The 24,943-nt window shown below is 40.4% G+C and overlaps 1 protein-coding gene across 1 annotated transcript in view; it reads right to left on the bottom strand.

Moving 5' to 3' along the window:
* Positions 1-771: 771 nt before the first annotated feature.
* Positions 772-24,943, bottom strand: part of WLS (Wnt ligand secretion mediator) — a 52,250-nt gene continuing 28,078 nt past the window's right edge. The window contains exons 3-12 of the mRNA XM_063137574.1: positions 15,135-15,259; positions 13,784-13,945; positions 9,287-9,423; positions 8,545-8,713; positions 7,563-7,660; positions 6,140-6,203; positions 4,472-4,615; positions 2,704-2,787; positions 2,212-2,365; positions 772-1,640 (exon numbers count right to left, since the gene is read on the bottom strand). Of these exons, the coding sequence (XP_062993644.1) occupies positions 1,531-1,640; positions 2,212-2,365; positions 2,704-2,787; positions 4,472-4,615; positions 6,140-6,203; positions 7,563-7,660; positions 8,545-8,713; positions 9,287-9,423; positions 13,784-13,945; positions 15,135-15,259 (1,247 nt within the window). The 3' untranslated portion in view covers positions 772-1,530. The remainder of the gene's footprint in view (positions 1,641-2,211; positions 2,366-2,703; positions 2,788-4,471; positions 4,616-6,139; positions 6,204-7,562; positions 7,661-8,544; positions 8,714-9,286; positions 9,424-13,783; positions 13,946-15,134; positions 15,260-24,943) is intronic.

The raw sequence follows: 24,943 nt of genomic DNA, 5'->3' as shown, positions 1-24,943 counted from the left end.
ATGCCTGAGTAGATGGCCTGAACTAGCTCTTTAGAAAGTCTCAATAACATCTATACAAAGAATGGTAATCCTGCCCCTTTAATTTACACCACTTCACCAAGAGTTGAAGCGAGACTTTTCCAAAAAGGAGCTTGGCTTCTTGCTCAACTCATCTGGCAGAGTTCGCAGGTCCTACTTCTGCATCCCTTGCTAAGGAGCCCTTGTCATCAGAAGCTTCCAGAATCTAACCTGTGCAACAATGCACTCTTATAACAAAAGGAGTATTACTGTTTGCTCAAAAAGAGATGGAACTTGATTTGGAGAAGGCAAATTCTCCAGTGACCATTGAACTCTTTCTTCCCTACATTCTTATTCTCAAGTCTTCATATCCCCTCAGAAGGGCTGAGCAACTTGTAATTCAGTTGACTGTTCAAATCTTCTTGTTCTTTGCTCTAACACACTGCAGGCATGTCACATATTTGACTTAGAAGTTGTTCTGTGTGTTTACTAGAACTGAAACTTTTTCAAATGCTCAAACCTTATGCCACCACTATCCTGAACTAGGTTTACTATTATGAAACTGGTAGCTCAGTGGAATATATCAGATCTCCAGCAGATGTCAGCATCATCTCTGCTATGGTCACTATTTCTACAAGAAGACGACTTAAAATGCAACAACATGTTACTTCTCTACAAAACGAGGTCAGCAGAAGCTACAATATTTGTATATTTTATTCATTGTACCAAAAAACAAAACAAAAAAGATAATCTACAGTATTTCCCAGTCTACATGGAGCATTATTTTTTACAAAAGAAAAGAACACAAGATTTTGAACCAAACACGCACACACACCCCTTTCAATTTCATGGATTATGTATCATACAAGTAAACAGGAATTCGTAGGGCATATAAAAAGATATCTACACCGGAAAGACTTGTTCGTGTTTGGGACACACACACACACACACAATTTTAACTTGTAAAGCTAAATGCCCTTTTTGTACCAAAACTTTTGAAAAGGCAGTGTTACACTAGACTAGAAAAGAAGTCATGAATGTGTTTATTAAAGCTATGTAAATATTAACTGAATTGGCTATGTGTGGTATAAAGAACACAAATAGTTCTAAATATAGGCATTGGAACTATGGTATAAAACCTTGACTTAGGAAGCATGTAAATTATTCCAAGTTGTTTCCCAAGAATATCCATAGCAGCAGGCATGTTGATAATGAATGAGACTGACCCAAAGGTGGGCACCTATTCTTTCACTAAGTCAACTCACTTTCTTTCTCTTCTGGGGTTAATACTCAAGACAAACTAGGAGTGTCATGAAGAGGTCAAAGCTGATATGAGCCCCTTCCCCATAGAAAGATTCACCGTTAGCAAGGAGCATTTCCAACTGTTCTCACATGGTTACAATCGTTCTGTGGAAATGCACCATCAGTGCTGGGCACTTTTGGAATGACTTCAGATGTCTCCTTGGAGGAAAAATACTGTCATCGTTCCATGTGTTGCCCTCAGGTTGTGCCTAACAGGCTGTGCCTTAGTGGCTATTCCTGGGCCTCCTTGCGAGCCAATTTGTAAACCTCTGTTGGTCCATCCGCATGAGTGATAGTGGTAGTCAGCTGAAGTTCTTCTCCACTGTTTACTCCCAGATCACCTGAAAACATAAAATGTTTCAAATGAAAGCGCAACCTTGGTGTGGAGATAGTCATGGAGTCCACTCCAAGGCTCTGAAAGAGAATGTTGTTTTTGAAGAGCTGACATTAAGGCAAAAGTTTTTTAAAAATGTTTTATCACAATTTGAAAAATAGATTATAAAGGCTCAAAAATAATTCCTGCATTGAACTAGGATCTGATGCACAGAACACATCCCTAAATGATCAATCCATAGGCTAGAGTATATGTACAATCCAAATGCGTTGATATTTATACGCTTATTCTGGTTCAGGACTATACTAAAATGGGAAATAACTGATCCCAAAACCAAATTATACACATTCTTTTCCATTTCCCCTTTTCTTTCACAGCTATATAGCATATGCCACCACAAAATATTTTCTCCAGCTTTAGGTAACACAGAGCAGTCATTAGCCGTCACAATCCTAAACCCAATACAACTAGACCTGTAATGACACAGTTCTGTTTCCTAAACACAGAGAAGCCTCAGTCACCTAATTATTGATTACAGAGCTTCAACTAAGTCACAGCTACACCATTTCACATCTCACCAGTTGATTGATCTTCTCCGTAGTTTTTGTGTGAAGGAGCATACAGGAACATTAGGGCAAAGACATAAAGATTCCACATCCCATAAATTCCTGTGAAAAAGGCACTGTTCCCTTGAACTGTCATATCACCCCATTTCCAATGGTCTTCAGTCACCTGCCCAGGAAGAAAAGTAGGTATAATCAAGGGAGGAATACCAAGAAAAAAACCAAGAATCCTAACCCCAACATCAAATATAGGGGCCTTTCCACATAGGAAACCATGTCTGCGCATGGGTTTATTGGTTGCTCTCTCTATCTGCAGTGATTGGAAGAGAACCAAAGCAATTGGAGTAAATGTTTAGTGGGGGACATACTCCCAACCCCACCCTCCCTTTATCCCAAATGTGTGACATGCTAAAGGTCTAAATCAAGAAATGCATATCATCATTTTTTTGGAAGGAGGATAAAATCTCAAATTCTAAATGAGAAAAGTCTTTTTCTTAGAATACTCACTTGACTGACAATGAAAAATATTACTGTCATGGCAGCACAAGCTAATGTGACCAGCATCAAGAACTTGAACCTAAAAATCAGCCCCTAGGGAAATAAATACAAGCGTTAAAAATAATCCTCAAATATTCCAAGCCGCAGGCTCTGCAGTAGAAATACTAAACTAATGACATAAGCACACAAGGAGACTTCTGCTATGACTTCCTTTTGCCTTAGAGAAAAAGGTACAAGAACATGGTGCAAGATTATGCAGACACTCTTCTGTTTCTCTCTGCCAAACCTATTTTGTGCTGGGTGGAGGCGGGACTGAAAGGTAAAGTGACTCAACCCTGCGTCAGCTGTAGATATAACAGCACAGGGTTATTCTTCTGCCACGATTATCTTCTCAGACACCGAGACAGGATGAAGACTTGGTTCTTACTCAGTTGGGTTATCTCAGAAGACAGAGCTTTTCTGCCTCTAGTTCATCTTCTTCCACAGCAGCAGCAGCAGCAGCAACAGAACAGACTTTACTGTGGATTTCTTTGGATTTTTCAATATTTAATTATAAAAGCCACAATTCCCTTGCCACTCTGCCACACACAGGTCAAACTCATGTTTACAGCTTGTACACAACTGCAGCCAGCCTGTCAATGGTCAAAGCATCTATCGTAACCTAATAGCAGAGCCAATAAATTCCCTGGGGAAAAGGGGCTTTTAATTTCTTTCACATACAGAATGCCATGTAAGAAGGACTTTTACGTGTTGTGTGTTGCTTAATCTGGGAGGGAGCCTGGAAGATAGCATGTGCAGTCACCTGCATATTAAGATCAAACATTAAGATCCTTGATGGAGGCCCTACTCTCTTGCCCACCACTGTGAGTCATTAGGCTAGTGAGTACTTAGGATAAGGTTCTCTTGGTGGACCCACATCTTTAGAACTCTCATCCCAACTCTCCATCACTTTTAAACATAACACTGAAGATACATTCATTCTGGTCTGCATTTGGTACTTTAAAAACTCTTTAGCAGCTGCTGTGCATGTGTGTTTAAATAGAACTTTCACGTGCTTCGCATCTTTATGAGGGAAGTGTGCCCTGAAAGACTGGATGATAATGATAATAACATGCACACATTAATAGCATCTGTAACAGAGTTTCAATTATGCAAATCTACACTGTAATGCACTAAGTTTTTGTTTCAATCATGGTGGTAAGGATGTCTTTGGCAATGACTTGCTTTGCTACCCACAAAAGGTCTGGGCAATCAGAATGGATTCTGATTGCCATTGGCCGAGCTGCTCTGATCCTAAGGATGTCTCCAAGACATTGGCTGATCCGTTTTCATATTTCAGAAAATGCAGGGCAGGAAGAAGGGCCTATAGGAAAAACAGTTAGATAAACACAGACCTAGGGAAGTAGTTGCCAGGGAGCTAAGAAGCACAAGGATCTTAGAAAGATCGATGGAGCAGAGGATAAGGAGGACTGATAAAGAAAGGGAGTTTGGGAGAGAATGGGCCCAGAGGTGGAAAGGTGAAAAACACTATATTGATTTTAAAATATACTAAAAAGGCAGAAGATTTAGTTGGCTATCTATTAGACTTTGATTCTAATGGAAATTTCATATACTGTCTACATGATTTGTTCTGACACAGCTTCTCTACACAAGACCCTACACAATAACAAAAAAGCTTTATGTTTTTGGTAACAATTCACTAGTAATTGCACTGAAATACAGATGCAAGCGGGCCTTGTTTTTAAACATTTGCATCCCCACACCCCAGATTCCTCACCTCATAATGAAGCCTGCGAGCTTTGGTCATTGCTGGGAGGCTAGATTGTTTGCCGCTGATATTTCTGAACACTTGAAACACCATAAAACACAGAAACAAGAAGTAGAGGCAGAGGCAGATTCCAGCAACAATAATAAATGCCATCTGAGCAGTAAAGTTAAGGTTACTTCAAGTTAAGGTTAAATCGCTTGATATGCATACAATAAGCAGAGGCAGAGATAGCAACAGGTAATTAATTTGGCTTTGCTCATTTATCAAAACAGTGTTCTGTCCTTAAGTAAAAGCTCCGGGGGGGGGGGGGGGGAGTTCCATTTCTGAAACAAGGCAGCATATGTACAAAGGCCCCTTCCTTTGGTCAGTCCCTTAGGTTCTTAACATGGCATTAATGTGAGATAAAATATTGAAAATGCCAGCAGGCTAAAAAAAAATCTCAGCTGGAATAGTCACTTCTGTTCCCAATGGAACATACAAAGATGCTTGGAAGCAGTCACCAGCTTGCAATCTTGGGAAAGGCTTGCCAGTGGTTTGGGATGCAGTGTGAGTGTAACTAATCATGTTAGTTTATCTTCCTAGGGATGCTTGTTGGGCAGGGGGGAAGAATGATTTCAGTAAGTGCTGAAAACCCAGAAGGGTTGGCACCTTTCCAATTTGTTCTGATAGGGAGGTCCATATATATACATTACATATGCACGCAGGCACACACTAGAGTGGCAAATATATAAAAGCTGTCCTCTGATGAATTTGCTACCTTACACTAAAGCAGTTGGGAAGGTGCACAACGGATGCTACTTAGACTAGGGGTAGGCAGAAAGTAGATTAGGATGTACTAAATTCTCTAAGGAATTTGCAGTTGATGATGATGATGATGATGATATTTGTATCCCGCCTTTTGCCCAATACTGGGCCTCAATGTGGCGTTACAAAGTTTAAAACATACATGGGGGGGGGAATGTTTAAAATACACAACAAAATTGTAAGTCATTAACAGACGGAGGGCCAGATTATTATCCAAAGGCCTGCTGGAACAAACAAGTTTTAGCCTGCTTCCGAAAGCCCATCAAGGAGGGTTCCAAAGCACTGGAGCAGCCACCGAGAAGGCCCTCTCCCATGTTCCCACCAATCGCGCCTGTGAAGATGGTGGGACTGAAAGAAGGGCTTCTCCAGAAGATCTCAAAGCACGAGCAGGCTCATAAGGGAGAATATGGTCTTTCAAATAACCTGGACCTGAGCCATAAGGTTTGACAAAGGTTTCTGACTCCCAATTTTTTAAAATCTCTAGCGTAAGTCTTGATCCTGTTCCCAAATTAAGCTGCTGAAACCATAGGTGGGGGAGAACCAGGAGTGGATTTGGGTAGGAAAAGGCTACGACCTCCGGAGCCACACTTTTGCACATCAGTCTGGTTGGTGGACTTTGAGTTCTAAACAAACAATTATATCCCACATGCCTGAAATCGGCCCATCCCTGGTACAGGCCTCAAGCTAGACAGAAGAGAAATACTATAGTGGTATTCAATTGTTATCATTGTCCTCATACTTTTGTGTGCACAGCTTACTTAATAGAACTTACATGAGTACAGGCTTTTCAACAGGTTCAGCAAGCCCTGAGAAAAAAGCAGCGTAGCTTCAAAGCTTCGTTTACCTTGCCCTACCTTGAAAAGCAAAGGATACAGCCAGCTCTGTGCCAACTTCTGTGGTCCACATACTATAGAATGGATTTGTTAATTGTACCCCTCTGGAAATGGAAGACAATCAACAGAGCAAATTATACATAGCAAAAGTATCAAAATAAAGTAACAATTTCCTTTGTTAGCGGGAAGAGAGGTGTTTGAGAAGGGAAGTGTGACTTTAAAAAATTATTATATTATTTATTAAATTTATGTGTCATTTCCGGCTGCAAAAAGCAGTCCTGAAGTGACTTACACACATAAAATACATAATTAATAAAACAGGGAATATATATAATCCATAATTAGCACAAATCAAATAATAATAAACCCCATAAAACATAATCTAAAAACAATACAGTATTAAATACTTTTAATTAGTTTTTTAAAAAGCACATGTAACTATATAGTGCCAGAAATGTTAAAATGTTTGGCTGTTCCTGTTTTATTGTGTTTTAATATAGTTGTACAGTGTTTCAGTGGTCCTCTGGATCAAAAGGTAACCTATTCACTTAAATATCAAAAATTATCTGTATCAAATCCCAGGCCATAACCAAAAAGGGGCTATCGCCTCTTCATCACAATGAAATCTAGAATTCTGTTAATACAGACAAAAATGAGAGTGCTTAATGACATGTTTCATAGAATCATAGAATAGCAGAGTTGGAAGGGGCCTACAAGGCCATCGAGTCCAACCCCCTGCTCAATGCAGGAATCCACCCTAAAGCATCCCTGACAGATGGTTGTCCAGCTGCCTCTTGAATGCCTCTAGTGTGGGAGAGCCCACAACCTCCCTACGTAACTGATTCCATTGTCGTACTGCTCTAACAGTAAGGAAGTTTTTCCTGATGTCCAGCTGGAATCTGGCTTCCTTTAACTTGAGCCTTTACTGTGGCACAAAACCATGTTTTTGCTTATTTTCAGGAGATGTGTGGAAGCACTACATGTTACCAAAACCTGAGAGTCAACCATCAAACATAGCAGCCATATGTCTACATTTCTCTTCCATCATTCCATTATCACAAATTATGGGGCAGAGGAAGGGGGCTGCAAGTATGGTGTCACTAGTTTTGGTGGTAATCCACATGTTTGGGAGCATCTAGTTCTTCCTTTACACAAATAAAACGCAGCATCTCCAACTCCCAGGCCACTCTGTAAGTTTGGCTATAAACATACATCTTGAAGTCAATGCATCAAAAGGTACTTATAAAAAGGCAATGAGCAGTCAGAAACAGAATCAACAGGCTCAGGTAAAATCCCCTCTGTACCAACATGTCAACATTTTGAGATCAGAACACCACCATATTTTGATATCGTATTTTCATCTTATTATAAGCCACTTTGGGTTTTCTCATTAAGAAAAAACCTAGCTAAAACTAAACACATTAAGATAATAGTAGCCCTCTAAAAAGAGCCATTCCAATTACCTCTCACACATGTCAAAGATAAAGAGACAGAAAGAGCCTACAGCTATTGGTCCAACTTGTTTCCAGTAGGCTGAGAAGTGATTTCGTTCATTCTGATCCTAAAAACGTAAGAATAAATGATGACAACATAATGATTTGCAAACAGATGAGAGAAAAACCAAATTGAATGATTTCATTTGTATAATGAAAGTGCCATAAGCAGACTGTAGCCAAGCAGTGTTAGTATTACAGAAGCATGCTTCACTTTTTTTCTGGTAAGAAGTGTTAGTACCTTGACACATGAATACATCTGAACCTAGCAAATAAATGCAAAATGATTAAACCTGATAGGATTTAAAAGCATGTCCTCTACCTCCCACTTGCACTTTCCAATGGGCATCAGTTTTATAGCTTCTAGACCAGTGTAAGCAATGATACTTTATAATGTTCCCAAAGAGCAAAAATTAAGTCTCAAACCCAGTTGTCTTCCTAACCTTGGGTAGTATCCAACTGTCGCATTCCACTAGCATGAGTGATGTTGCACTAGTGGAAATAAATGCTTGTGCAAAGGGAAATCTATCTTTATGGAATTTCCTATCCCAAGCCCTCACTGTCCCACCAGCTGCCAATTTTCTAGTATCACATATGGAATTGAGATGGTTTTCCTGTAACAGAATAAATATGCATTTGAAGTTATGATATTGTGAAGGAGAAAAGGCTCCAGAATAGATTTATGGCACACACAAGGAGGTCTCTTGTGCAATGCTGTTAGCCCCAGTGGAATGCTACAATTCCATATGAACACTTTCCTTTGCTTCAAATCCAGCTCAGTCCATAAAAGATGAATTAAAAATCCATATAAAGTTCGTGGTCTGGCAACTGCGTCTATAAAATGAAAACAAATTCTAAAATATTATTTCCATGACTAATATGAAAAAGGTTCTGAAGAGGAACCCCCCCCCCAATATTATGATCACCCACAAATTCATATGAAGACAGCTACCATCATATGCTCTCCACAGAAGATGATCCAAAAAGACAGAAGCATAGCATAGAAGATTCCTTGGCGAATGTCTCCAAAAAGCAACATCCATGTCCAATCAAATCCAATAGAAAACCACTCTACTGGGATGTTGATGAAGGTCATGGAGATCCCAAGAGCAAAGATAACTCTGGAAAAAGCAGTAACATTTTCAAAACATTTTCCTATTTTAGGGAAATTACCATTACAGGTAACTCAATCAAACTCAATACATTCATGTGACATTCAACGAAAGAGCAACAGGTGTTCACAGTCAAATTTAAAAGTCAGATTGGCAATTCAGCCATTTTTTAAAACAGTTTTCTCCAAAACTTTATGAAACAGCGACTTCAAGATTAGCCAGTGAGGTCTACCTTAAAAGGAAACCACTGGCCTGGATTATCAACAACCAATCCCCTTTCAGCACATCTGTTCTAGACCTAATGCATCCAGAATAAGTTTGGCACACTCAAGTCAAATTTTGGAAATTAAACCTACACAGGTAGAATATGCCTTTTATTATAAGAACAGATATTATACAGTGGGTTAAAATATCTGACTAGCAGGAGTGTAGAAGAACCATCAGCACAAGTTCATCAGTGGACGGCAAGTTATTGCCATTCTGTCACCAATTAGGTGCAAGAGTTCTTTCCCTCTTTACAAACGTATAATGAACTTCATGGGATTTGCAGCCTACAAAACATCTTAAATTATCTTTGCTCACTTTTCCAAGAGGACCGGAGGTCGTGTCAGCAATGTGATCCGTCTCCAGTACCAAATCATGATGATGAAGATACTAGGTGTAAGAAAGGTTTTCATTGCAAACCACACCTTTGTGAAGCCTCCATTTTGATGGATACCCTGAAAGTGAGAGCAAATTTTAATGTTGCATTTCCCTACTTTTCATTCTGCATTATTCACAATATCTCGCAACAATGCTGTGAGACTCAGGTCACAACTATATTTGCAGGAGAAGAGGAAAATCCTGTGAAGAAACAAAAACTGTAATGTGTGGAGAAAGTTCTTTAAACAGCTAACTTGATAGTGAAACTATCTTAACGTAAACAGATTCTTATTTATAAATGAACCAAATAATGAAGTCTTTACAAAATTCTGAGCAGAAGCAAAAAGAAACACAAACAGGTCTTCTAATTACCACTTATGGTCACTCTTTTCTGCACCACTTACTTCACTGGTCACAACTGCTGCTTTTAAGAACTGGAGCAACCAGATCAGCCAGTGGTGATGTGAGTTAACCACAGGCACAGATGGAAAGTTATCCTTGACAGACACTGTAGCACATTAAAAATATTCCTAGTCTAAATCAAAAGCAGGAAATATCTTCGCAGAAAGTACTGACTTCCATATTAGGTAGCGCTAATAGAGGACCCCTTAAGATTGCTGTCTGAATCAAAATGAGACCAGTACCCCCATTTCTCAATTACAGGGAACACGGGAGTGTTTCCCTGTGTTATAGGCGATCAGTAAAAAGAGCATGTTAAGGCCGAAATTGGGGGTGGGTCATACTGACGTTAATAAAATGGAAAACGTTTCACCAATCTTTCTGAAACAGAGACTTGCCAGAAAGAAATGTTGGTTTTACATACCCTGCGCGTTTCAAGAAGATTTGTGAAATACTGAGGGCAGGATGGCAGTTCAAAGTACCAAAATGGGGAAAACCTCTCTGGCTCAAAAATGGCTCTTTTCTATTTCCGGGTGGCGACGATTTTTTTTGCTCACTAAAAGCTCTGAATTGGGACCCTTACCCTTCAAACCAGTGGTGGGATCTTGTCCCCCAGTCCTTCTAGTTGGTGGAATGGCTTTTCTTTTTTCAAAATTTGCTTCCATTGTTTTTAATGAACATTTCTTTGCCCCATTAAAGTGAAATACAGACTAAAAACTCCTAAATGGAGTATGCCCAGTAGTGTTGGAAATAAGATGGCCGCTTGCCTGAACTAAGATGGCCGCCTGGCTCATTTAGGAGCCATTTCCTTCTGCACATAAGCCAAGGCCCTGTCTGGGCCCTCTCCTTCCCCACAGTGCTGTGGAGGCCAGGGAGGGAAAGAGAAACTATCTGCCTTGCTTGGAGGGAGACCCTTCCCTGGCTTCCAAGGAAAAAGAAAACCTGGCTGGCTCAGGTAGGGGTTTGATTGACTTCGTTGTGTGTCTGTGATTGTAAAAAGGGAGGGGTGTGTGTGTGTGTGTGTGTGTGTGTGTGTGTGTGTGTGTGTGTGTGTGTGTGAAGTGCTGGTGCATCCTTCTTAATTCAAAGTAAAGAATATATGGCAAACCTTCCTTTGGGGTGGCAGTTCCTCACCCAAAACTCTTAAAGTTTAAACTTTATGGAAAGAAATATTTTGAGACTAGGAATGAAAGGAGGTTAACCCTGGCCTATCTGCCATGAGTTTAAACTTCTTCAGGTAGTGTTTCTTTAAAAGGTGCTGAACTTCATTTTAAGCTTTCTTTTATAGATTTGTGTGTGTGTGTGTGTGTGTGTGTGTGTGTGTGTGTGTTTTGAATTTGAACACAGATATAGGTCTCTTAAAAAAAATCTCTGGTGTGAAGGAAGGTTTTGGTATGAAGGAAGGTGAATAGTTTTGGTTGTACATAGAAAATATTTTCCTTTCTCTGTGTACCTGCTTTTTATAAGCTAAATCTGCTGCTTTATGTTTGTATGAAAGGAAAACGTTTTCTAAAATGTACATCCCTGAATCTTATACCCAAAACATTACTTCACACCAGAGAAATGGTTAAGGGACCTAGTTTTTGCTACAACCTGGCACCCTCCAGTTGCTGTAGACTTTGATTCACAGAATCATAGAATTCAATGCCCCTCAGTAGTTGCATTAGTCCAGGGCATGTAGTCCTCTTCCTCTTCCTCTTCATTTTATCCTCACAACGACCCTGTGAGGTAGTGTAGGCTGAGGGAAAGCTGGGAAGGGGGGGGGCATAAGGAATTACATTTATATACCGCCCCATAGCCTGGGTGTATTTATTTATTACATTGATATACCGCCCCATAGCCAAAGCTCTGCAATAAATACTAAATGTGTTAACAATGATCTCCAGTTATTGACATAGCAAGAGAATATGAGCAAGGAAGCAACATTTGGTGATTTTTATTTATTTATTTATTAGATTTTTATACCGCCCAATAGCCGAAGCTATTGGTGATGCCTTTCATCTGGAAGTTATGTGATATGTGGGTTATCAAGCAGTTATATGAAAAATGCTAGATACTCCGATCCTTCATTTAAGTGGATTCTTTAATGTCAATATAGTAAAAATTATAAATTTTAGTGTATTTTTTAAAATAATTACACTATAGTGTTATAATTTAAATTTTTTAAATAGTGTAATTGGGAAATTATTTTAAAAATATTTTTTCTCCCCTGTGTGGGTTCTTTGATGTCTACTCAAGAACCCACTATAGCTGAAGCTTTCCCCACATCCCATACATTTATATGGCTTATTTCCTGTGTGGTCATCCGTTACACAAAGCCATGAAATTCAATAAACAAAAAACCTACGGTTTACAAAACAACGTTAAAGGCTCTACAGTTTTCAACCAAACTCCAAAAAGCAGGGAAATTGGGAGTTAAGGCTCACAGGCCTATAACGCCACATCCTCCCTAAGGAGGCAGAAAGTGCCAGTGAAATTCTCATTCTCCCAAAGCAGATATAAACCATGAGGACAGGATGGAGAATAGGATATGCATACATATTTGGTAAATATGTATTTACCAAAAGCTGAAAGTGCCAGCCCTTGCTCTGGTTCTACATCTCCAACAAATAGTGCCCCTTCTGTTATCAATCGTGCTGCTCTATGCGAGATGTGTGTGAGAAAAAAAAATATTGCACAGACCCTGTATTTGGTAAGGATATAGAACAGTGTTCCCTATCCTACTGTCCCATCTTTCCTGACCATGGGACATACTTGCAATGATGGGAGTTGTAGTCCAACATCTTTGGAGGGCACCAGGTTGGGGAAGGGCTGCTCTAAACAAAAAAATAGAAGTAGGTGGCCCTAAGTTGTTCGTCATCAGTTTTCCACAACCCCACAGTCACCTCTGCATATCCTATTCTCCATCCTGTCCTCATGGTTTATATCTGCTTTGGGAGATAGGCCTGTGAGCCTTAACTCCCAATTTCCCTGCTTTTGGAGTTTCTTTGAAAACTGTAGAGCCTTTAACGTTGTTTTGTAAACCGTAGTTTTTTTGTTTATTGAATTGTAATGTAGACCGAGCGAAAAATCCCCTTGTTTTAGTAATGAACATAAAGTCTTAGTATATCTATTTTGATTGTTTGCCATATTTTCTTGTCTTAGCTCTTTTAGAGACCAAATAAAGGGAGATTTTAATATTTCTCCAGGTGAATTCACAAACTTTAATCCAAAAACAGATGGCTTGTGACAGACCAGTGCTGGTGGTCAGGCGTAACAATTGCTGTCCTGGAGGCAATCAAGGAAGCGATTACCAGCAGAGCAAGTGAAAAACTAGTTAATGTGGTGCGGGAAGAGAAGGATAATGGCTGGAGAGGCATCAAAGGGGGAAATCCACAGGGAACAAGGTGGCTCTGTGTAGGAAAACATTCCACATGTCTAATAGATGAACCACCATCCCTATTTGCTAAACACTCTTAAGTTTGTGGACTCTTTGAAGAGAGCAAAGGAAGATTCTGATTGTTTTTAGAAATAATGACACAATTCAAGAGACGGTTTCTGTTTGCTTCATGCTTATGATAAATTGTGACTTAGCTGTTATGAATGCCAATTTTAATGTGAACAAATTTGTAAGCAGTGCAAAGCTTCCCAAACAGTTACATGTCTAGCCTGCTGGCTACACCAACTCTGCTTACCCGGTCTGCCACCCCTGCAAGTCAGTTATTTAAGAAGAGGTTAAAAGATTTTGAACAGATTTTTAATGTTTTAATATAGGCTACTACATGTTCATTTGCATGCTGAATTATTAAAGTGAATCCTATATCCACATCTTTAATCTGTTTTCAAATGGAATTTACCCTGAGCCCATAGAACAGAGCAGCATACACAGAATAGAGCACCATGCACATTCAATGAATTTGAAGTTAAATCACCATATTCCAGTGAGCATCCATATGAAATAATTTGGGATGCTTGGATTTTGCCGTGTTAGCAGATACAGTATGTATATTTTACAGCGAGAAGGAGATCAGTACAGAGATTGAGTGAATGCAAACTTACCACCAGCTTGATGTCTTTTATTTCTCCAATTCCCACATTAACACCTTCCTTTTCATTCACAGGGAGACGGATATTGATAAGATAGTATTTGTGAGCAACAGTTCCAATCTCCATAAATGGAAGCACATCACAGTCATAGTACTTGCCTTCATTGTCTACAGTCTATTGAAATACCAGAGGGGGGGGGGATGCAACTATCAATATTGATTTATGAATGCACTTTAAAAAAATATCTATAACTTGCAGGTCATCTTTTTTCCTTACCCTCCTGAGCTAAACTAAACAAACAAAAGCAATTAGGAAGCATTGGACATAAGAGAAAGGCGACTATGAACATATGGGAAACAATATATTGAAAATCCATAGCCACACCAAACCAAAAGGAGTTGATGATGCTAGACACTTGTGGTTGGCAAGACCACAGTTTTGGGAGTAAAACAGTATTGGCTGTTTCTGCATATGTTCTGCACTGAGCAGCAGAAGCGGTTTACTTCACAAATACTGAAACAGCAGGGTAACTATTAATAAATTATGGGTTAAAACTGAAGTACAAAAGTTTCAAAGAAAGTCTCACTGGCAATTGGCTTACATTTTTGTGCTCACAAGACACATTCCCCTGGTCACTGTGTGACTGAGTTAAAGATTTTACCCAAACACCTAAGCATAGTCTATAAATAAACAAATAAACAAATATAGGGTAAAAGGTGTCCCCTTTATGGGCTCACAAAAATTCATCTTAACCTGCAGTCACCACCCGACATTTCTCTGGCTCCTACACTACCAGGCTCAAAACAGATTTCTCCCAACATATTCAGTGGATGTTGTGTAGGATGAATTACCAATTCATCTCTTTTATTATTCTTGTTATTATTACTATACTGCCCAATAGCTAAAGCTTTCTGGGCAGTTCACAACAGTTTGCGGATAAATAAAATAAATAAAACAAATTAAATAGCTAAAAACAATTTAAATAAAATACTAAACATGTTTAGACAGCTGGCACAAATGCCATTAAATGCCTGGGAGTAGAGGACAGTCTTAACCTGGCACTGAAAAGATTACAACACTGGCACCAGGCAGCCCTCAATGGGGAGATCATTTCATCAACGCGGGGCCAGCACTGAGAAGGCCCTCTCCCTTGTTTACACCTTCCAAGCCTCCTTTGGAGGTAGCTCTCAGAGAAAGGCCCAAGATGTTGATTGGACTTTCCAGGTAGGTTCATATCCTTGAAATAAAAGAAAAACTGGCACAGTACGTACGAAAGCAAAAGCTACATAAAATCACATATTTATTGGGGCCACGATTTTTTAAAAAAGGTCCTAACAATACCTGAGACCCAGAAGGAACTTACTTTTAGAGCTTTAAAAGTACATTTGAGCTTTCGGGTCTCTTTCGCACGTGCCATTTCCTTCCATTCACTGAACGTATCATCACGGTATGCCAAGGACACTTTAAGGGTAACTTCTGCATTGTCTTCTGTAAACACAAAGCATCAAAATTGTTATAGAAAATGCTGAGTATAGCCTGAAAAATAGTAAAAACATCTGAAAACGACTGACTTTCAGGATATTTGAGAGCCCCATGTATTCACTCATTTGGAGATTAAGATATAGATAAAACTTACCTCTTGGCATTTGAAAGAAACCCCTCCTCCCCAAATCTGATATTCAGTGTTCTGGAGTGAAGTCTGCTACCCACTGTACACACTGTTAGTTCAGAGTAGACCCCTTTTCCGTAACTCTATATGTAAAATTCTCAGGCCTTTAAAAGTATTCTATTGCTTGACATTTCTAAATTTTCTAATGAGTCAAATGTTTTTGTGGCAGAAGTAGAACCTTAGCAAATCTGAGCCACAGCAGCTATGCATTCTCTCCTCCCCACTACTGCAAAGTGAGAGGGGGGGAAAAACATATTTGGCAATTTCTTCTGTGATTTTTAACACACTTAATCTTGATCAGCCTATCCAGAAACTCTGCATTCTTCAGATTTTTACAGGACTTTGACTGCCATACTTCATGTTTATAAACACCTGTGCCTAGCTTAAAATTATAGCCCGTCAACTACGGCCTTGGCTGTAGTTTTTATATAAAACCACAAATACCACTGGAAATGTCATAAATATAATCCGTTTGCAAGCCCAACGTGGTTTTATATTATCAGAGAAGTTCTATACGCAACAAGCTTGCAGCCTATTGAGATTCTAGCTCCAGCTGACAGTGCCAAGAGCTGCCAAAGACAATTATTCACTATGGTTCACAATGTATATTTCCAGCCCGCAGTTGAGTAAGAAAACTCCTTTGAAGCTCTGCTGGCCTACACATCTGTTACTGGTTTCAAAGTTATAATTGTGTTGGAATTACGTGGAGGGATGCTCATCTAGAGTGCTGGGAACAGGCGTGGAAAGGCTTTGTGGTTCAGAGCAGCTATTTATATAATGCTTGGAGGTGTTTCTTTTCTGTGTGGGTGCAACAATGTTTTTCAGCTCCCCCCTCCCCCCAGTATCTACAACCTGAACGTTCCAGATTTAAAGTGTGCGCTCCTATACTGATCATTTTAGTATTTCCTTTAATAAATAGCTGGATACGTCAGGGATCTTTTGATCCCTTTCAAAAAGCTTTCCTCAACCTGGGGACGTCCAGATGATGAACTGCTGGCTGGGGATGATGGCCACTGTAGTCCATCACATCTGGAAGGCCAACATTTAGCCTTCCAGATGTAAAGGACTACAATGACCATCATCCCCAGCCAGCAGTTCATCATCTGGATGTCCCTAGGTGGATAGTGAGGTGAAGAGCTGAGGATAAAAACCTTTAAAATGGCAGCACTAGTAAGTACATTCAGAAGTTTTGCCTTCTGAATTAGAGAGAAACTCAGGTCTCTTTCCGATTTTACAGATAAGATAAAAAGAGGATGAAGGGGAAATGGTCAGTGTAGTGCTCATCTATCTGACAAAGTTCAGCAGTGAGCAAACGAAGGCTGCAAAAACTGCAGTGCAAAACAGATGCACACTTACTTCCATATGAGGCAGATGAAGCTCTTTAAAAAAAGATACGCGTGAGCTTGTCCAGCGATGAACCCAGCAACTCTGTGACTTGAGAATCACAACCTTAGTTAGGACAAGTGGCAACAACAGATTGGGGGCAGTCTGAAAGCTATTGGCTCAAAACCAGGTTTAGTTTTTGAAATGAGAAGCGCTCACACTCAAACCTTCCTAAGATTCATGCCCTCTCACTGCAAAGCTCTTTCTTAATACTGATGCGTGGAGCCATGGCCACACTATAGTGATGGAAAGGCCTCAAATCAAGGGCAAGGAGCTATTCTTCTTTCACAAACCCAAGTCTGTACTAAGGCCCATAATTCAGTCTCAGCGACTGCAGGGACAGGGGGCAGAAGGAAACATATGCTGATGGCACGGTGAGTCTTGTTCTCTGGCAACTAGAATGCTTTGTCTTGGGAACTTCATCAACTCCCTGTAATATACTTTTATCACAGAAGCATCCGTGTGTTGTCAGACAAATTTAATGATTGTATTTTGGAATGCCTAACTGCAAACACATGCACATCACTGGCCTGTGAAACAACAATGAAGACTGGCTTTGCCTTTATACTATGCTAATAACTGCCCTGGATGTAGATGTATTCATTTCCTTACATCAGCCATGTTTTTAGAAAGAAAATATTGGGCCTGAGTTGGACTAACATTTCACAACCGTGCCTTCCTTGCAGGTTAGGCCATAGACTCAAAACACCTCTCTTTTCCAATTTTGCTAATTCAAAGAATAATCTAAAAATAAAAAAGCCATTCAACTCCATGACAGCATTTGCAGCTGCTTAAAATATATGCATACATAATTAAGGCAATTAAATATTGCAGTTGTAAATTGCAGCACATGAACTTTCTTTCTCCTTCTCCAATCTAAGGTGAACTCAGCTTAACATTTATCTTGGAGCGTCAACATTTCACTGGGCAGCCTTGCTTGCTTATACACTGACTGAATTGAGAATTGAAGACACTGTTTTATAGTGATTCCGCTCCTACTTGGACGGTCAGTTCTAGAAGGTGGTGTCCTTCTGAACTCTATTTGTCGTTGTCCCCCATCCCTCCACCACCACCCCAATCCAGCCCTGCTATTTAACATCTATATGACAATCCAGGAAAGGTTATGTGGAGGGAAGGAGTATGTGGGTGACACCCAACTCTACCTCTCCTTTTCATCTAATGCAGGTGAGGCAGTGACTATCCTAAACTCAAAATACTAGAACCTGGAGTCATCCCATGAAGCTGATTGGTGGGAGATTCAGCACAAATAAAAGGAAGTACTTCTTCACACAGCGCATAGTTAAATTATGGAACTCACTACCACAAGATGTAGTGGTGGCCACCAATTTGGATGGCTTTAAAAGGGGGCTGGATAAATTCCTGGAGGAGAAGGCTATCAATGGCTACTAGCCCTGATGGTTGTGTGCTCTCCAGTATTCAAGGCAGTAAGCCTGTGTGCACCAGTTGCTGGGGAACATGGGCGGGAGGGTGCTGTTGCACCATGTCCTGCTTGTTCATCCCTGGCCGATGGCTGTTTGGCCACTGTGTGAATAGAGTGCTGGACTAGAGGGACCCTGGGTCTGATCCAGCTTGGCACTTCTTATGTTCTTACTGAGATTGGCTATTTTGGATATATTCCTCCTTTTCTCCCTCTCTCAAAATACTAGAACCCAAATGGGTCATCCCATGAAGCTGATTGGTGGGAGATCCAGGACAAATAAAAGGAAGTACTTCTTCACACAGCGCATAGTTAAATTATGGAACTCACTACCACAAGATGTAGAGATGGCCACCAATTTGGATGGCTTTAAAAGGGGGCTGGATAAATTCCTGGAGGCGAAGGCTATCAATGGCTACTAGCCCTGATGGTTGTGTGCTATCTCTAGTATTCGAGGCAGTAAGCCTGTGTGACCAGTTGCTGGGGAACATGGTCCTGCTTGTTAGTCCCTGGCTGATGGCTGGTTGGCCACTGTGTGAACGAAGTGCTGGACTAGATGGACCTTTGGTATGATCCAGCATGGCGTTTCTTACGTTCTTATGTTGCACTGGCTGCCATTCAGTTTCTAGGCCCAATTGTAAGTGTTGGTACTGAGCTTTAAACCCCTAAATAGCTGAAGATCTACCTGAAGAAGTGCCTTCTTCATATTTTCATTGCCAATTGCAAACACCAACTTGGGAGGCTCTTTTCTAGGTGCCACCACGGCTAACAGGGGAAGTACTTTCTTTGTAGTGTTCCCCTCATCTGTGGAATACCCTTTCCAGGGAGCTCCATTTGGTGTCTTCATTGTAAACATTTAGACACTAGGTTAAGACCTTCCTCAGTTTTCCATGGTTTAAACACTTTTAAATGTTTTTAATATTTAATACTGTATTTTTGATACTTTGTTGGTGTTTGATTTTACAACTGTAAACCACCCCAAGGGCATTTTCCAGTTGGGTGGCAATAAACGCAAAACATACATACTGATGTGCCTATTCCAAGACCCAATTCAGACATCCAAAAAAGGCATGTGCTACATCTTGACATACCACTAATGAATGTGTTTCCTTGTGTTGAAAACTCCCTGTATAAGGAAAACTAGCACATGATGGAGAATGCTAGATTAAAAACCTTGAAGGTATCTACAGGTGCTTCTATCTTCTAATGTAGGCGTGGGGAAAATGTGGCCCTCCAGACGTTGTTGGACTCTTAACTTCTATCAGCCCCAGCTAGCATCACCAAGGTCAGATATGATGGGTACTGGAGCCCAACATCTGGAGGACCACCTGTTCCCAACTCTAATGAATTTGGCAACCCTCTTTTAAGGTAGGTGTTGCCTGACTTCACTGTTATGGCCCATTTCCTACCACTAAAATTCTCATTGTCCTGTTTTAAATTTGCAGACCCAGACTGCAGTGTTGGCATCTTTTAAAGAGCATATTGATGGACTCTCATTTAACAGTGTAAGGATTGTCTTGGAAGATCAGAATAAGGTGCACATGGTCCAGGGTTTTGTTTTGTTTCTGCAAGAACCCTAGCAACTCTCCCATCTGAATTTACCCTAAGTTAGAACTCCTCTGCCACCATTATGGAACACATTAGCTTTTTTCTTTCCTCTTTCTAAAATTGAAATAGAAGAGACCAATTGATTTATATTCCCTTCAGCAGTAACGGTCTCACACTTCTTCCTTTATACCCTGTTGCTATAACAGTTTGGCTAAAGAATTTCTATGTCATTCCATTGAGTGAACATGTTTTTTGTTTGTTTTTTAAAGCTGACCCATGGGCTGTTGTAGGGTTAGTATATGAGAGTTATTTAACCCTCCAACAAGTCATGGCACTTGAGTTCGGACAACATAACCCACAGCCAGGCAGTAATTGCACTGGCATATATTGTGGCTCACAACACACCACCATGGCTTGTTTTATGTAAATCAGCCTGCAGTTTGGTATACCAAAACAGCTGTTTTGATCACTCCTCACCAGTACTAGTAGCAACTGCATACTGCCCCTACCTTCACCCTTTGTCACTCGGTTGGGAAACTATTACTAGGTAGCAAAACAGCAAGTCCCTTTGCACTGTGCCCCCTCTCTTAAAATGTGTGCACGTACATGGAGACAAGAAGTCCCACTCCATCGGAAAAAGCTGTAATTAGAAATATGACTAGCTGATGAGTAGTATGATGCAGTAGCTGAGTAGCTAATGTAGTATAAAAGCAGCAGTTCCCAATGCATGGCAGGTTTTCTGGGGCTGATGTGGAAGACAACTTGGAGAAAAATGAAACAGGAACAATTTCAGCATTTCTGGTATTCTTCTTCATGAGCTTACAAATGCAGAGAATAGCCACCATCAAATCAGTGCAGTAGAATCATAGAGCTGGAAGGGACCTCAATGGTCACCTACTCCAAGCCTCCGCCAATAAAGGAAATCCATTACTTTTGCATCTCCAATAGGTGGCCATCCATCCTCTGCTTAAAAGCCTCTGAAGAAGGAGAGTCCAAGACAGACTGTTCCACAGGTGAACAGCTCGTACTATCAGAATCCTTTGTGTTGGGCCCTACCCTCTGGAGCAACAGAAATTTGCTCCATCATCTATATTTTATAGCCCTCCAAATATTCGAACGTGGCATTCATATCATCTCTTATCTGTTCTGCAGGCTGAGCATACCCAACTGTTTCAACTTTTTCTCACCAGACTGAGTTTCCAGGCCTTCACCATATTTGTTGCCCTCTTTTGGACATGTTCAGGTTTATAGATATCCTTCTTAAACTGTGGTGCCCACAACTAGACACAGTATTCCAAAGTGAGGTTTGGCCGAAGCTGATGAAAATCTTACCATTACTTCTTGCGATCTGGATATGACACTTCTGCAGAGAAGGTTGCATGTCCCTTAAACTTGGGTTAAGGATTGCTCAGGACCCAGCTCCCCCATTATTTATTTAGCTAGATCTGTAAACGGCTGTGTGCACACAAACACAAACACACACACACACACACACACACACACACACACACACACACACACACACCTTCTTCAAATCATGAGACCTTAACCTTTATTTCTCCTTATTCTATCACCTTGTCACTTCTCCTTGCCTGGATGTAGGGCACAGAACAGCCCTGCTACATTTTGTTTTGGCTACTCTTGTAAAAGTTTGACAAAGTTTGGATAAACCCCATCTTATTTAAAAGCAAATTGAGAATCGAGATGAAGGGTGCTTCCAGATGGAGGATTTCATGAGCTACAGGCATGCAGATTCAGAGCATGTGACACCAGCAAGCCACACAGGAGAAGTGCTATCTCCATACTGATCTTCTGCTAACGAAAGTATTGGGCTGCCGTCTGGATTCAGCTTAAGGGAAGAATTCCTAGAGATGTGAAGGCCTGGAAAAAACCCGGAAAAATTGAAAAAAAATGAAGAAAAAACAGATTATGGAATGTTTTATTTTAGTATAATGAATACATTGTTTAAGACAAGGTGTTCAGATATTTAGTTCTCCAAATGATTTCTAAAAACTATGTACTGTATCAGATTATTACAATTTCTATGCACCAAGGACAAGCAAGTCCTAGGTTGCAAACTGAGACTACAACGCTCAAATGCAAGAGCAAGATGCATTTCTGCCTCTAGGGGGCACTGCCACTGAAGCAGAGACTGAAACTGATAGTGATAGCTATAGCTCAGAAAATGAGTCTGATTAAATTTCATGCATATTCACTGAATCTTGTTCCCCCCTTTTTCTCAGTTCTTTTTATGGGAATGGGTGCTTTATGTCTGCTTGACACTGCGGAGGACTAGCGGAGACATAATTTTCTTTGTTACTAATGTTGGTGGTTTCTTCAAATTGTTTTTTGGATGCGCCTCATAAACTGGCGAAACCAAAGAAGTTCCTTACAGTTCAGGTGTTCCTAACAGTTCAGGAACTTGAAGCTCCGTTTGTTACCAAAAAAAAGTAAAATATTTTAAAAAGTTAATTTGTAATAATAGTTTGAATACACTGTACTTTTAATATACCAAATTGTAATAATTTTATGCCAAACCACTTGGACATGATTACATTTTATGTTCCTAAAGTAACAAAGTGACTTCCAATCTGTAAAAAGTGATAATATTGCATTATTTCAATTTTTCTAAACATTTCCGTTCCCCCCCCGGGGGGGGGGAACGGGGGACACACACCCATTTTTCCTCCATGGCTTCAAAATTTCCAGAAATTTTACATCTCTAAGAATTAGAGAACAAGTATAGAAGAAGCCATTCAGAAAATAACTAGGAGAATACTAAGGAACAGAGGAAGACTGCAAGAGTTCTGACTCACTGAGAGGAGTAAGATTACTTACAAGATACTAGAATGCCCTTCCTTGTTTCAGAATGAGTCTGTGCTAGTTCCAAATAAGAGATCTCTTTTAGTTAGAAACAGGATTCTCTCTTGGTCTCTCCTGTGCTCCACAGCTTTCAATTGTGCTTCATAGTTCCATCTAGTCAAATGTCAGGTTGCTGCATGCAAACATTCCCTTTTAGAACTCCATCCATTGCCTGGGTGACTAAGCTCTTTCAACAGCTGTGTTATTGCTGGAAGACAGTCAATGTTATTCACACACAGTATTTGTTTCATGCGGCTTGTGTGAAATGTGACTTGCTGCTGCATCAGAACAGAATCTGAGATGTTGGACATTCTGAACGGGAAAAAATGACTTAAGTGGCACAAAAGTATTTGCCACGTTTCCCTACTTAAAAGTAGATGAAGAGCTAGTCACTTCAAGAGGACACCAAGTGATTTCTTTCACCTTGTTTATCTATCTATTTATTTATTTATTGCATTTTTACACCGCGCAATAGCCGAAGCTTTTCACCTTGTTGGCGAATGGCATCTGATTAAAACAAAAATGTTTCATGTGAAGACTATAAACTGGGCAGATGACATTACTAGCTACAATGTCTGCCAAGACTGAACAGCATCTTCATGCTATTTAACTCTAAGACAAGGTTAAGAACTGCAAATAGCACGTGATTCTCCTTCCACTTTTCAAGGTGCTGTAGAGCAGGCACAAGAGGCTTTCTAGAATCCCCAAAGCTCCTGATTTTCTCCATTCCTTTGCGCCCCTCCCCCATATCATGGTCTGTAATAGTAAATAAACTTATTACCTCCACACAAAATTTCTTTCATCTGGCCCCAGATAAAATAAACAGCTGGCCTGTCCACAGACTCATTGGTGACTTGATATATCTGGCAGCAATCTGCATGACCGTGGGGTCCAATAGCACTGGTGTCACAGAAAATTCGTACAACTTTTAACTGTGAATGTACGTGCAGCAGGTTTTAACAGTGTACCCATAAGGGTCAGTACAGAATTTTCTGTGCCCCACTGAAATTAATAGGATGCTCACAAGAATGGCCTTCTGAATTAAGAGTATATTTGGGGTGAGAATTGCACTCCCCCTAAAGAGTTGGGTTTGCCGTCTGTGGATACTTATAGATCCAGCACCACTTGGAGGATCAAGTGGTCCAGAGTGCCTTTTACCTGCTGAGGCTGGTACACCAGCTATGGCCCCTTCTGAGCAGAGATACATAAACCAGTTATCTGTATCTGCTAACCTCCACATTGGGCTACAATGTATTTATGGTTTGAAGACTATTTGGTAACTGCAGTTACGAATGTAACTACTAAGCTGCTAACTGCGACTAGTATCAAGATTTCTATTGCAGAATTTTAATGCAGCGTACCACTTTGGGGGTTCTTTTGATAGCCAAAGGCAGGATTCAAATAATATTATCAATAAATTAATTAAATGAATATATCTTGCTCTTGTTAAAATATATCTGATTCGATTCTGAGGCCAATTGAAAGTCAGCACCAGAACTTTGAAAGCCCTACATGGCTTAGGATCCAGATAGTTATTTGACTGCCTATTTCCATACCAAACTGTTTGGTCACCAAGATCTTCATGTGAAGCTCTCCGGATGCCTCCACCACAAACAAGGCAGGTGGTGGCTAGAGTGATCCTTTTCAGTGGTGGCTCTGCTTTGGAAATGGTGTCTCCACAAACACTTATGATAATGTCTGTTTGCTGCCAGTCAAAGACCTTTTCATTTTCCCAGCTTTCTTGAACCATAATTTAAAAAAAAAGATTTTTTAAACCTCTTAAGCTGCTATGGTTGTTATCTTATTGCTGCATTTGAAGATGTTGTCTGCTACTTTATTCTGCTGTTTTACTGTGATCATGGTTTTGTATTTTAATGTTGTGAACCGCTGAGAGATTCACAATACGCCAGTCCTTTTACAACTTCATTGGCTGCAGTCCAGGTCCGGGCCCGATTCAAAGTGCTGGTATTGACATTTAAAGCCCTAAACGGTTTGGGGCCAGGTTATTTGAAGGAACGCCTCCTCCCATATGTACCTACCCGGACCTTAAGATCATCTACAGGGGCCCTTCTCCGTGAGCCCCTGCCAAAGGAAGTGAGGCAGGTGGCTACTAGGAGGAGGGCTTTCTCCGCTGTGGCACCCCGGTTGTGGAATGAGCTCCCCAGAGAGGTCCGCCTGGCGCCTACACTGTACTCCTTTCGTCGCCAGCTGAAGACCTTTTTATTCACTCAGTATTTTAACACTTAATTTTAACTTAAATTTAAATTATACT

Source organism: Elgaria multicarinata, chromosome 1 (genome assembly GCF_023053635.1).
Source record: "Elgaria multicarinata webbii isolate HBS135686 ecotype San Diego chromosome 1, rElgMul1.1.pri, whole genome shotgun sequence".
Lineage (NCBI taxonomy): Eukaryota > Metazoa > Chordata > Lepidosauria > Squamata > Anguidae > Elgaria > Elgaria multicarinata.
This window is presented reverse-complemented; position numbering and strand designations above follow the sequence as displayed.